The sequence below is a fragment of the Grampus griseus genome, assembly GCF_964374135.1.
Source record: "Grampus griseus genome assembly, chromosome: 2".
NCBI classification, from domain to species: Eukaryota; Metazoa; Chordata; class Mammalia; order Artiodactyla; family Delphinidae; genus Grampus; species Grampus griseus.
The window spans coordinates 106746101-106758231 of NC_139018.1; the positions used below are offsets into that span (position 1 = coordinate 106746101).

The 12131-nt window shown below is 41.6% G+C and overlaps 1 protein-coding gene across 1 annotated transcript in view; it reads left to right on the plus strand.

Moving 5' to 3' along the window:
- The window catches only part of USP3 (ubiquitin specific peptidase 3), a 94421-nt gene extending 82969 nt beyond the window's left edge, over positions 1 to 11452 (plus strand). The window contains exons 12-15 of the mRNA XM_082648281.1: positions 4724 to 4842; positions 6041 to 6154; positions 6314 to 6381; positions 7679 to 11452. Of these exons, the coding sequence (XP_082504407.1) occupies positions 4724 to 4842; positions 6041 to 6154; positions 6314 to 6381; positions 7679 to 7844 (467 nt within the window). The 3' untranslated portion in view covers positions 7845 to 11452. The remainder of the gene's footprint in view (positions 1 to 4723; positions 4843 to 6040; positions 6155 to 6313; positions 6382 to 7678) is intronic.
- The last annotated feature ends 679 nt before the right edge of the window (positions 11453 to 12131 follow it).

Consider the following 12131-nt stretch of genomic DNA (forward strand, 5'->3'; position numbering starts at 1 on the left):
AGAAATAAGGGCATTCAAATTAGAAAGGAAGATGTGAAACTGTCACTATTTGCAGATGACATATTATATATAGAAAATGCCAAAGACTCCACCAAAAAAAACTGTTAGAATTAAATAAATTCAGTAAAGTTGCAGGATACAAAATCAACATACAAAAACCTGTTGCATTTCTATATGTTAACAATGAGCTATCAGAAAGAGAAATTAAGAAAGTAATACCATTTACAACCACATCAAAAAGAATAAAATACTTAGAAATAAATCCAACCAAGGATGTAAAAGACGTGTACTTGCATATACATCATTGATATTATGTATAAAATAGACATACTGTATAGCACAGGGAACTCTACCTAATGCACTGTGGTAACCTAAATGGGAGAGAAGTCCAAAAGGGAGGAGATATCTGCATGTGTATGGCTGATTCATTTTGTTGTGCAGTGGAGGCTAGCACAACATTGTAAAGCAACCATACTCCAATAAAAATTAATTAAAAGAAAAGACATGTACTTGGAAAACTACAAGACAGTGATAAAAGAAATTGAAGGTGACACGAACAGATGGAAAGATATAGATATACTGTGCTCACAGATTGGAAGAATCAATGGTTAAAATGACCATAATACCCAAGACAATCTACAGATTCAGTACAATTCCTACGAAAATACCAATGTCATTATTCACAGAACTAGAACAAATAATTCTAAAATTTGTATGGAATCACAAATGACCCCGAATAGCCAAAGCAATCTAGAGAAAAAAAGAACAAAGCTGGAGGTATTATGCTTCCTGATTTCAATCTATACTACAAAGTTACAGTCATCAAAACAGTATGGTATTGGCACAAACACAGACACATAGATCAATGGAACAGAATAGAGAACCCAGAAATAAACCATGCATACATGGTCAGTTAATTTATGACAAAGGAGCCAAGAATATGCAATGGGGAAAGGACCGTCTCTTCAATAGATGGTGTTTGGAAAACCAGACAGCCATATGTAAAAGAATGAAACTGGACCACTGTCTTACACACAGATTAACTCAAAATGGGTTAAAGAATTGAATGTAAGACCTGAAACCCTAAAACCCTTAGAAGAAAACATACACAGTAAGTTCCTTGACCTCAGTCTTGGTGATGATTTTCTGGATCTGACTCCAAAAGCAAAGGCAACGAAAACAAAAACAAGTGGGACTACATTAAACTAAAAAGCTTCTGCACAGCAAAGGAAATCATCAACAAAATGAAAAAGCAACCTACTGAATTTGCATCATATATCTGATAAGGGGTTAATATCCAAAATATATAAAACACTTGCACAACTCAATAGCAGAAAAAAACAATCTGATTGCAGTCGACCCTTGAGCAATGAGGGGGTTAGTCCACGTATAATTTATAGTCGGCCCTTCATGTCCACAGTTCTTCTGCATCCATGGATTCAACCAACCACAGGCCATGTAGTACTTACTACTAAGTGTGTATTTACTGTAAAATACATGTATTTATATAGTAGTAAATACATGTAGTATTTACTACTAAAAAATATCTGTATGAGTGGACCTGCATAGTTTAAATCTGTGTTGTTCAGGAGTCAGCTGAAGGGGGCTTCCCTGGTGATGCAGTGGTTAAGAATCCACCTGCCAATGCAGGGGACACGGGTTTGAGCCCTGGTCCGGGAAGATACCACATGCCACAAAGCAGCTAAGCCCGTGCACCACAACTACTGAGCCTGCGCTCTACAGCCCATGAGCCACAACTACTGAGCCCACATGCCACAACTACTGAAGCCCGTGCACCTATAGCCTGTGCTCTGCAACTGCAACAAGAGAAGACACTGCAATGAGAAGCCCGCTCACCACAATGAAGAGTAGACCCTGCTCGCCGCAACTAGAGAAAGCCCGCACACAGCAATGAAGACCCAACACAGCCAAAAATAAATAAATTAAATAATAAATTTTTAAAAAGTCAGCTGAAGGAATGGGCAGAAGATCTGAATAGACATTTTTCCAAAGAAGACATACAGAGGGCCAACAGGTATATGAAAAGATGCTCAACATCATTATCAGGGAAATAAAAATCAAACCCACAATGAAATACCACCTCACACCTGTAAGAATGGCTGTCATCAAGAAGACAACAAATAACAAGTGTTGAGGAGGATGTAGAGAAAAGGGAACCCTCATACACTGTTAGTGGGAATTGTAAATTGGTGCAGCCACTATGGAAAACAGTATGGAGATTCCTCAAAAAATTAAAAATAGAACTGCCATATGATCCATCAATTCCACTTCTGGGTATTTATCCAAAGAAAACAAAAACACTAATTTCAAAAGATATATGCACCCTCATGTTCATTGCAGCATTATTTACAATAGCCGAGATATGGAAACAGCCTAAGTGTCCACTGATGGGTGAATGGGTAAAGAAAATGTGGTACGCACACACACACACGCACACACACACTCACTCACTCACATGCACAATGGAATATAATTCAGCCTTGAGAAAGAATGAAATCTTGGGACTTCCCTGGTGGCGCAGTGGTTATGAATCCGCCTGCCAATGTAGGGGACACGGGTTCGATCCCTGGTCTGGGAAGATTCCCACATGCTGCGAACCAGCTAAGCCCATGTACCACAACTACTGAGCCTGTGCTCTAGAGCCTGAGAGCCACAACTACTGAGCCCACGTGCTGCAACTACTGAAGCCTGCATGCCTAGAGCCCATGCTCCACAAGAGAAGCCGCCACAATGAGAAACCCGCGCACCACAACGAAGAGTAGCCCCCGCTCGCCAAAACTAGAGAAAAGCCCGCGTGCAGCAATGAAGACCAAACGAAGCCAAAAAGAAAAAAAAAAGAAAAAGAATGAAATCTTGCCATTTGGGACAACATGGATGTATCTTGAGGGCATTGTGCTAAGTGAAATAAGTCAGACAGAGAAAGACAAATACCATATGATCTCACTTATGTATGGAATCTAAAAAACAAGCTCATAGATAAAGAGAACAGATTGATGGGTGCCAGAATCGGGGTGGAGGGTGGGTAAAATGGGTCAAAAGGTACAAACTTGCACTCATAAAGTCACAGGGATGTAATGTATAGCATGCTAACTATAGTTTATACTGTATTGCATATTTGGAAGTCACTAAGAGGGTAAATCTTAAAAGTTCTCATCAGAAGAAAAAAATTTGAAACATATATGGTGACTAAAGGTAACCAGATTTATTGTGATCATTTTACAATATATACAAATATTGAATCATTATATTATACAACTGAAGCTAATATAATATGTTATGCTTTATAAAGTATGCTTAAAAAAAGAAAAGAGTACATGGGCCTCTGGCTACATGCTGGCCTGTGTAGAACCCGGCCCACATCTAATCCCTGCTAGACCTTGCCCCACTAACTCCCCTGAACGGGCTCTTTCTCACACTCCCTCTAGTGCCAAGGCTGACTATGACTTGAAGACTCCAAGCACAGCGAGAGTGTTGCCTTTCCTTATACGCTAGGTCTGTGCTTGCAACCCAACTTCTCAAACCAAACAGTATATTGTTTAAAGATGCATAAATGCATATATATGGAACATAAAGACAAGCCAAGAAATGATTAAACGGAGGTCAGGATAATGACTACTTCTGGGGTTGGGAGAGGGTTGACTGGGATGAGGCACTCAGGAAGCTCTTAACAGGGCTGCCACACAGGCCGCCCCCTGAACAACTCTAGGGGATGCCATTCACGTAAACTCTGGTTTCTCAAGTACTAGAGTCCATTTCCTTACTGGAGTGGTGAGTACATAGGCATTCATATTTCTCTAAAAAAATAATATATTTATTCTCACAGAACAATACATACATTTTATTGATACATGGACTTCTGAATATATTACTAATTTTGCCAAGCTTTGGCAAACTGTTTCTATAAAGGGCCAGATGGTAATGTTTTTAGGCTTTACAGCAAATAAGGTCTACGTCACAGCTGCTCCGTTCTGCTGTTGTAGTGTAAAAGCGGCCACAGAGTATATAAATGAGTGGGTGTGGTTATGTTCCAAACTTTATTTACAAAACCAGGTGGCTGGATTTAGCTTGGGGCCAAAGTTTACCGAATCCCAGATTACACAGTTAAATCTTTAAAAGAAAAAAATATAGCTGTGGTTTATCTAGGGGATTCTGAGCAGTGTGTGAAGCAAAGGATTCACTGGAGATATATAATAGGAAGGTCAATAATGCAGCCTTCTGTAATGTATGTTTATTAAGTTATGACTGAAAATGTTTGAGGTAAACTTGACATTTTTATGAACTTGGGGCTTTGTCCTTTGTTATGTAAGATACTGAGAGAAAATTGCTCTTTGAACCTTGATTTCATTAGGGAACCATTTTTATCAGAATTATCCAGATTAATTCTTTTACTAATAATGGTAAACCCAACTACAATAATACCATCTGTCATGACTTGATCATCATCAGATTATTAGACATGATGCCAGGCACATTATACATGTTATTTCTCTTCCTCACAACAGTCCTTCAATGTAGACTTTTTTTTTTTGGTCTCCATTTTGCAACTGAGAAAGGCTGACTCTTCTAAGGTCATATAGCTAATAAAGCTGAGATTTGAACCTGAGTTGTTCAGCTTCGAAGTTCATAGTCTTTTCTTCCTACAGTACACTGCCTCTATAAAAGACATCCTGTTTTAATGCTGCCCAAATCAATTTGATTTTAGATTGTCTTCGCAGTTTTACCGACTTAGAAGAACTTGATGAGACAGAGTTATATATGTGCCACAAGTGCAAGAAGAAACAAAAGTCCACTAAAAAGTTTTGGATTCAGAAACTACCCAAGGTAAGTGTTGAGTTTCAAATTATAATGCAGTTTTGAGGGAAAAAATGCTTATGACTGACTGGAAGACAAATTATTTTTCTAACTTTATACTTATATAATCTGTTCTGCATTGGTCTTTAAGGGTTTCAGTAAAACTAAATACACCCTTTAAGAATTCATAAGTAAATATGTCCTAATCACTATTTACAATGTGTGGAGGTTTTTTTTTCCCCCACCATGCCCCTAACAAGCACTTCTCTGACACCATGGATGTCCTACAATTGAACTCAGTTCTAACACTATCTACCCAGAGTTAGAATCAGATTCCACAGGGTAAGGGCTCAGTCCCACAAGATCACCCTCCCCATCAGACACCAGTCACAAGCCCAGGTTGTTACTTTGTGCATTATGCTTCTCAACTACAAACTACAGACTGAGGGTTCCTGTGACCCTTTCCCTGGACTTCAGACACCAGTCGCAAGTCCACATTGTTACCCCTCCTTGTGACTGACTAGTTATAAATCAGAGGTTCCCATGACCCCCTCCTTGGGTTCTATTAATTTGCTAGAGCAGCTCACAGAACGCAGGAAACCCGTTTGCTCACTAGATTACCAATTTATGACAAAGGATGTTAAAGGATACAAATCAACAACCAGATGAAGAGATACAAAGGGTAAAGTCCTGAACAAAGGAGCTTCTGTCCTCATGGAGTTTGGGGCCCAGCATGGTGGCACGCGGAAGAGCTCTGGTTCCCCAGCCTAGAAGCTCTCCAAACCCTTTGCTTTGGGGCTTCATTACACAGGCTGACTGATTAAATCACTGGCCACTGCTGATCATTCAAACTCCAGTCCCTCTCCCCTCTTGGGGGTCGGGGGGGTGGGACTGAAAGCTTCAACTCTCTCCTCTCTTGATTTTTTGGTTCTTTTGGCAACGAGCGCCCATACCTCATTAACATAAAAAGACACCTTCATGGCTCTCCTCACTTAGAAAATTTCAAGGCTTTTAGAAGCTCTGTGCCAGGAAAGGAGACAAAGACTAAAAACATACTGTTATAAATCACAGTACCACAATAAGGTATTCATGGAAGAAACTAATATCAAGAATCCAAAGAAAAGCTGGTAGGCCACCTAAAATATTATTTCAGAGACATTAGTACCAAGTAGCTAATTTTGATTGAAAGGTAAATTGTTTATAATTTTTGTCTTTATCTCTCATCCAGGTGCTATGCTTACATTTGAAAAGATTTCATTGGACAGCATATTTAAGAAACAAAGTTGATACATATGTAGAATTTCCCCTGAGAGGCCTAGACATGAAATGCTACTTACTAGAGGTAAGGTAATTACCTTTGTTAGCCTGGTGAAAAGATGGCTTTTCGGTAAAATTAAGTCTTCACAAATAGAGGGTAGAGGTCACTGAGGTAGGGAGATGCCGATGTCATTGACCACTGCTCCTAACTCAGTGCTGGGATACCTTCTCCCTTGTTCTGTAGCCTGAGAACAGTGGCCCGGAGAACTGCCTCTATGACCTTGCTGCTGTGGTGGTGCACCATGGTTCCGGGTGAGTATGCCAGCAGGCTTCTCAGGGCTGGGGATACAGAGTGAAGACCCACAATTTTGTACCACTCCCGATGACTCTCCCCAGACCCCCTATACTAGATTCAGATTCATTAAAGTGCATGAAGTAGAACCTTCCTTCTATCTTGGTGGGAAAGAATATTCCTGAGGACGTTGCAAAGCATGAAGAGAAGGCACATGAAACCAAAATGGAGAAGGGTTCATTTGAGCCCAGTATTCGGAACCAGTCTGTTGTTCACAAAATCCTGAGTAGTCTTTACTCCAAAGCTGTTGATTTCCTTGGCCAGTTGATATTTAAATGGGGGGAAATGGGGGATTATCTAGAATAACTTTACTTCATGTCATCTACTCTAAAGGTGCATTTCTTATTTTCTTAAATGACACTCTCGACTACTTTTTCCCCCTGAAGGTCTGCATTAGGGTATATACCTTGTTTCTGGTCCGCTTGAGAATGGCAGTTTTACCTTCAGACTTGGCAAACTGCAACCCATGTTGAAAATCCTTTTCCCTCTGAACTTTGTAGACATTGCTCCACTGACTTCACCGTTCATAGTTATAAGTGACAAGTCCACACGTGTCTGATTCTCATTTGTTTGTTTTTTCCTTTGGACTTGAGAAATTACATCAGATGCATTTCTCTTTGGTAGTTGACAGGGGCACTCTTAAGTCTGATGTCTTCAGCTCATGGAAATGTTGTAAGGGTTTTTTCTAGCAGTTTATGAAGGTCTCTATTCTATCTACAGGCTTTCTCCTACCCAGGAGGACTGACTCTGGGGTTCCATGTGTGAGTGGGTGGGTCATGCTGAGAGAGAAAAGCCTTTGATGGCCAAAGTAGGAGGGAAAGTGCTTCCCTGGAGGCAGATTTCTGTCTTATGCTCAGGTTTCCTCTAAGACTTTCTGGTTCTCAGTTTTCCATGTTTCCATAGGCTTTGACCTCTGCTTGTTAGGTTGAGAGCTCCTTCACTGTTTGGTTTCTCTGTTAATCCAGTACCATGTAAACACTGCTTTGTGTGTCCTAAAAAATCCTCAATTTCTGGTCAGTCCATGGCACTTTTCCCTGTTTTCCAGTGTCAATATATTCCTTGTCATTTCAATGAGTTTTGAGAAGATAAACACATGAGCCCAAGCAACTATCTTAAATTACAAGCCTCTAGGATTTATTCTCTAATTACAGTACTTATTAAAATTTATTGTCTACCTGATAATCACAAAAGAATCTATTGTGATTTCTTTTGTGATTCTGTAGTCTTTTTCTTTGATCATCTGACCTTTCCTTACAGGGTCGGTTCTGGACATTACACAGCATATGCAACTCACGAAGGTCGCTGGTTCCATTTCAATGACAGTACTGTAACACTGACTGATGAAGACACCGTTGTGAAGGCCAAGGCCTACATCCTTTTTTATGTGGAACGCCAGGCCAAAGCTGGGTCGGATAAACTTTAATACCTCCTCCAAATCATTATTCGTCAACTATACCGGACAAACATTTCCAATTTTCCATAAATACTTGATCCAAGATTTAATTTCATTATGCACTTTTCAGTTTCCTATTTTGGGTTTAGTTTTATTTTGTCAATGGTAGTGACTTATTGAACATGGGCACCAACTAATTTTTTTTTTAGTTCTACCAGAAAACCTCAGCAGATATTTTGATTTGCTGCTTTAGTTGTAATAATTCAGTTTTTATATGTAGTTTCAAGAACTTAGTTCTATTTGACTTTTTTATATTAATGTTCAATTCTCACTTTGAGGCACATTTACATCAATGCATTGTTACTCTCACATGCTGAAAGGAAGATACGTTCCTGATTGTGAAGAGCAACGTAACCACCTGCTGCCTTCTCACAGCTGTAACGGAGATCAGGTTGGCTCAAAATCAGGGATCATGTGTGCACGTAATTTGTGGCCCACAAGATTTCAGTGACTGCTCAGTAATCATTCTCTTTGCTTGTAAAAGATAACTGAAAGGGCATCATTAAGTAGACCAGGTAATTGCTGCTCTTCGTATCTCTCAGAGCTGCACTAACTAAATTTGTTGGTTCAGTTGTAACTATGTTGCAAATTCAAGAATTACCTTTTTTTTTTTTTTGATTTTGGGGTATTTTCATGGAGATAGGAGTACTGAAAACTCCCAGGAAGGCCAAATACACAAGTGTTTAAAAAATTCCATGACTCGGCTACATGTTATCCAGGTGTTATTTATCCACTGCCATGAAACATAGCTTCTGTTCGCCTTTTAGAGTCAGCACCTAATTCCCTGTTAGTTGTAGCACCGGGATTAACTGCATGTCCACTGTAGTCTTACTTCTTACTTGGTCACCTGAGGTTGAGATGCTACCCTCCAGAGTTGATTCTGACCATCACCTGAACGTCGGGTAATACTGTGGGGTCTGCTTCCACAGAAGGAAACGAAAGTCTTTACTAGTCTAAGTTTTAACAATTCTCATTGGCCCATCCTCATAGCAGAGCAATTGAAAATATTTTCACTTTGAATAAGTAGAGTTTCTATTGTTGAGGTTAGTAGTCTGTTTTAAAATTTTCAAGAAAAGGGCTTCCCTGGTGGTGCAGTGGTTGAGAGTCCGCCTGCCGATGCAGGGGACATGGGTTCGTGCCCAGGTCCGGGAAGATCCCCCATGCCGTGGAGCGGCTGGGCCCGTGAGCCATGGCCACTGAGCCTGCGCGTCCGGAGCCTGTGCTCCGCAACGGGAGACGCCACAACAGTGAGAGGCCCGCATACCACAAAAAAAAAAAAAAAAAAATCAAAAAAATAGGCACCAGCACTATTTAGATTTAACTCAAACTGAAATCTCGAACCAGAATCCCATCTAATGAAGGTAACTGTGCTTTCTGCAAGCGCTCCAAGCCAGCCTGTGGATCTTGGGGTGCTGGTGGCATGATGTGCAAAGTAATGAGAGAAAAGAAAGGAGCTCCAGCTAGGCCTGTGGGATAGGACCAGGCACATTTTCATGTTCATTTCTTGTCCCAGTCATTATTTTCCTCCCTTCCCGATTCTCTACAAGTTGTTACAAGGGGCAGAATGTATTTCATGTTAAGCCAGCCAACCAGACTTTTTGCTATTCTTGTTTTTCTGTTAAAAGAAAAAAAATAGTCCAGATAATTTCTTAAGTGTATGAATGTAAAAGAAAGCTGGGTGGCTCTCCTCCTAGGTTGGATGTTTGCAGTTGCAGGAGCAGATGTGCTCTATTTCCACTTTAATATTAGCTGGGTAAATCCCACATTTTCTCAGAGCAGAACACATCTGCTATATACTTTAACTAGAAGCAAATTACAATTATGTTTAAACTTATACTGTCCAATACAGCAGTCACTGGCTACATATGGTTAGTTAAATGTTAATTAAAAATAAATTAAGAATTCAGTTCTCCAGTCACACTGGCCACATTTCAAATGCTCAGCAGCCACACGTGGCACAGGACCGCCCAGGTCTGGGACAGTTCCACCGTGTGAACCCTCTCAGACAGCACTGGTCTGCACTTTCACTCCAGAGAGAAAAGCTCTGCCATCGTGTTTAAGTCTTACAACTTAGAGTGCCTAGAATTAAGAGGGAAACATGTATTTAAAACAGTTCACAATGTTAAATCACACAGGTCGAGCCATGTGAAATTCTATTGGACTGTTTTTGATCTACAAAAATGACAGTTTCACATAATTTGATCTACTATATCAGTGCGTTAACACCACATGTCATTGAACTTGAAACGTGCATCTCCTCTGATCTCCCTCCTATGAATCCAGGCTCTTTTGTTTAGAAGGTACACAGCTGTAACTTCTAACATTTGCACTTACATCATTAGTCTCTGGACAGGCAGCAGTTCTAACTCCAGCAAGAAAGCCTCGGGCAGTGTTGATGGAGGAAAGTGGCCTTTATACCGCATGGAACTTAACAACAGACTAGACTACTTTGTTGGGGAAAGTGGTCCTCACACAGGCAACACTGTTGGCTTAGGAAATGAACGCATCTCCTCTCTGAATTCCGTAGTGTTTTTATTTCTTGATTTTACTCCAGCAGACACGTCTGAAGGGTATCATGAAGGTTCTTTGGAAAAGTGACTGGACCCGTGTGAACTGTCCACTTGAACCCCAGCGATGTAAATGTGCCTCTCTGTATTTTGACATTTTTAACTGTGCAGCTGTATCACGCCTATTTCAAAAGCTCTTCGTGCTTTTCGGGGCTCTCCCCTTGTGCCGTGTTGTCTCTAGCGTGTTTGTGGCTTCTCGCTCAGAGAGCAGTGCTGAGGCAGGGCCTCACGCCGAGTCACAGGGCTCCTCGGAACAAGAAAACTTTCTCAGAAGTCCTCCCACACAGGTGGGTGACAGAAACAGTTTGTGGCAACACAAATCTCTCTCCATGGTGGAGAAACTTTTGCTTATCCACTGTATTCTACTCAGTGTCTAGTGATGACAAATGTAATAGAATAAAACCAGTAAAGTATATGGGCCCTGGTTAAGTGTTAAATGTGTGTCTCACCTGTGGAACCTGCTCAGCAGCTTGGTTTCCGGGGTTGGGGGCATATTTATTTCTTACAGCCAAACCTCTTCTTCATTGGTTTAGTGTATGTACATAAGTCTATTTAGATATACTTATCCCACTTCCACCTCCACCGTCCCCTAAACTTTCTCACATCCCCCCTGTTGCTGAAGTGGCCTCTTCACACAGGCCCTGGAGGAGCTCCTGAGCAAAGTCCGTTCCTGCATCCAGGGCATGGGTCCCACGGGATGAGCGTATGGCCGCGGGAAGGTGCCCATAGCACAGGAAGGGGTGGGCGTGGGTGGCGTCATGCTGTGGTCCAAGGTCTGTGCATCGCCTCACTGGGTGCAGTACCTTCCCCCTCAGGTCTGTGAAGGACTCCAGACTGCCCTCTGTGAGTGATGGTTGTGTGTGACGTAATCATTTCCACTAAAACCTAGTCTGTGTGATGCTGAGAGGATTAACTGTGCAAGTGACTGATTTCATTTAAGTTGTAATCACATCCCTTTTCTGCTTCACCAACCTGAACTGTTTTATGGAAAGTATCATTAAAGATCTGATCTCTTTCCTTTTGACTATTATTTCTGAACACCTTTCAGTGGAGCATAGTAAGTGATGATGTACTAGCTCAAGCTACAGGCCGTTAGAGTCAGTCAACAGGTAGTAGTAGGTTTTTACAGACCCCTCGCCATCTGGGGCTGCTGGTGCACATGGGCCCAGACGGAGTGACCTGGAGGGGCAGGGGAGGGGGGTGGTGGGAGAGAGCCTCTAGTGCCTGCGTTCAGGTCCTGAGGGAGAACTCGCCCGCAGTGAGTGACTTCATCCTGTCTTTCCCTGTGACACTGATTTTATAAAAATGAGGTCCACTTGACTCCTTTGGAGCCAGACTCGACTCTGAGGAACTAGGTTTGGGGCTCCGAGCAAAGGATCGCCTTTTAAAGCCAAACAGGCAAACAAGTGCCATTGTTAAAAAATAAATATTCTGCTTTACACCCCTGTCTGCCCCCATGTCCCCTGCAAACAAGCAAAAAAATCAAGACCCACCCTGTGTCCACACCCATCGTTTTTCTGTGTTACTTATTTGCCTGTTTCTATCAGTCTTCTGAAACTGAAGACAAAGGCGCCCGCAGCCCAAATGGTTTTGCCTCCAGTTCCCATGTCACACGTCTCCTTTTGGCAGCTGTGTTGGTCAGAGGCCATAGCGGCTACTGCTGCAGCCCCAGAGCTGAGCTCCACAGGGC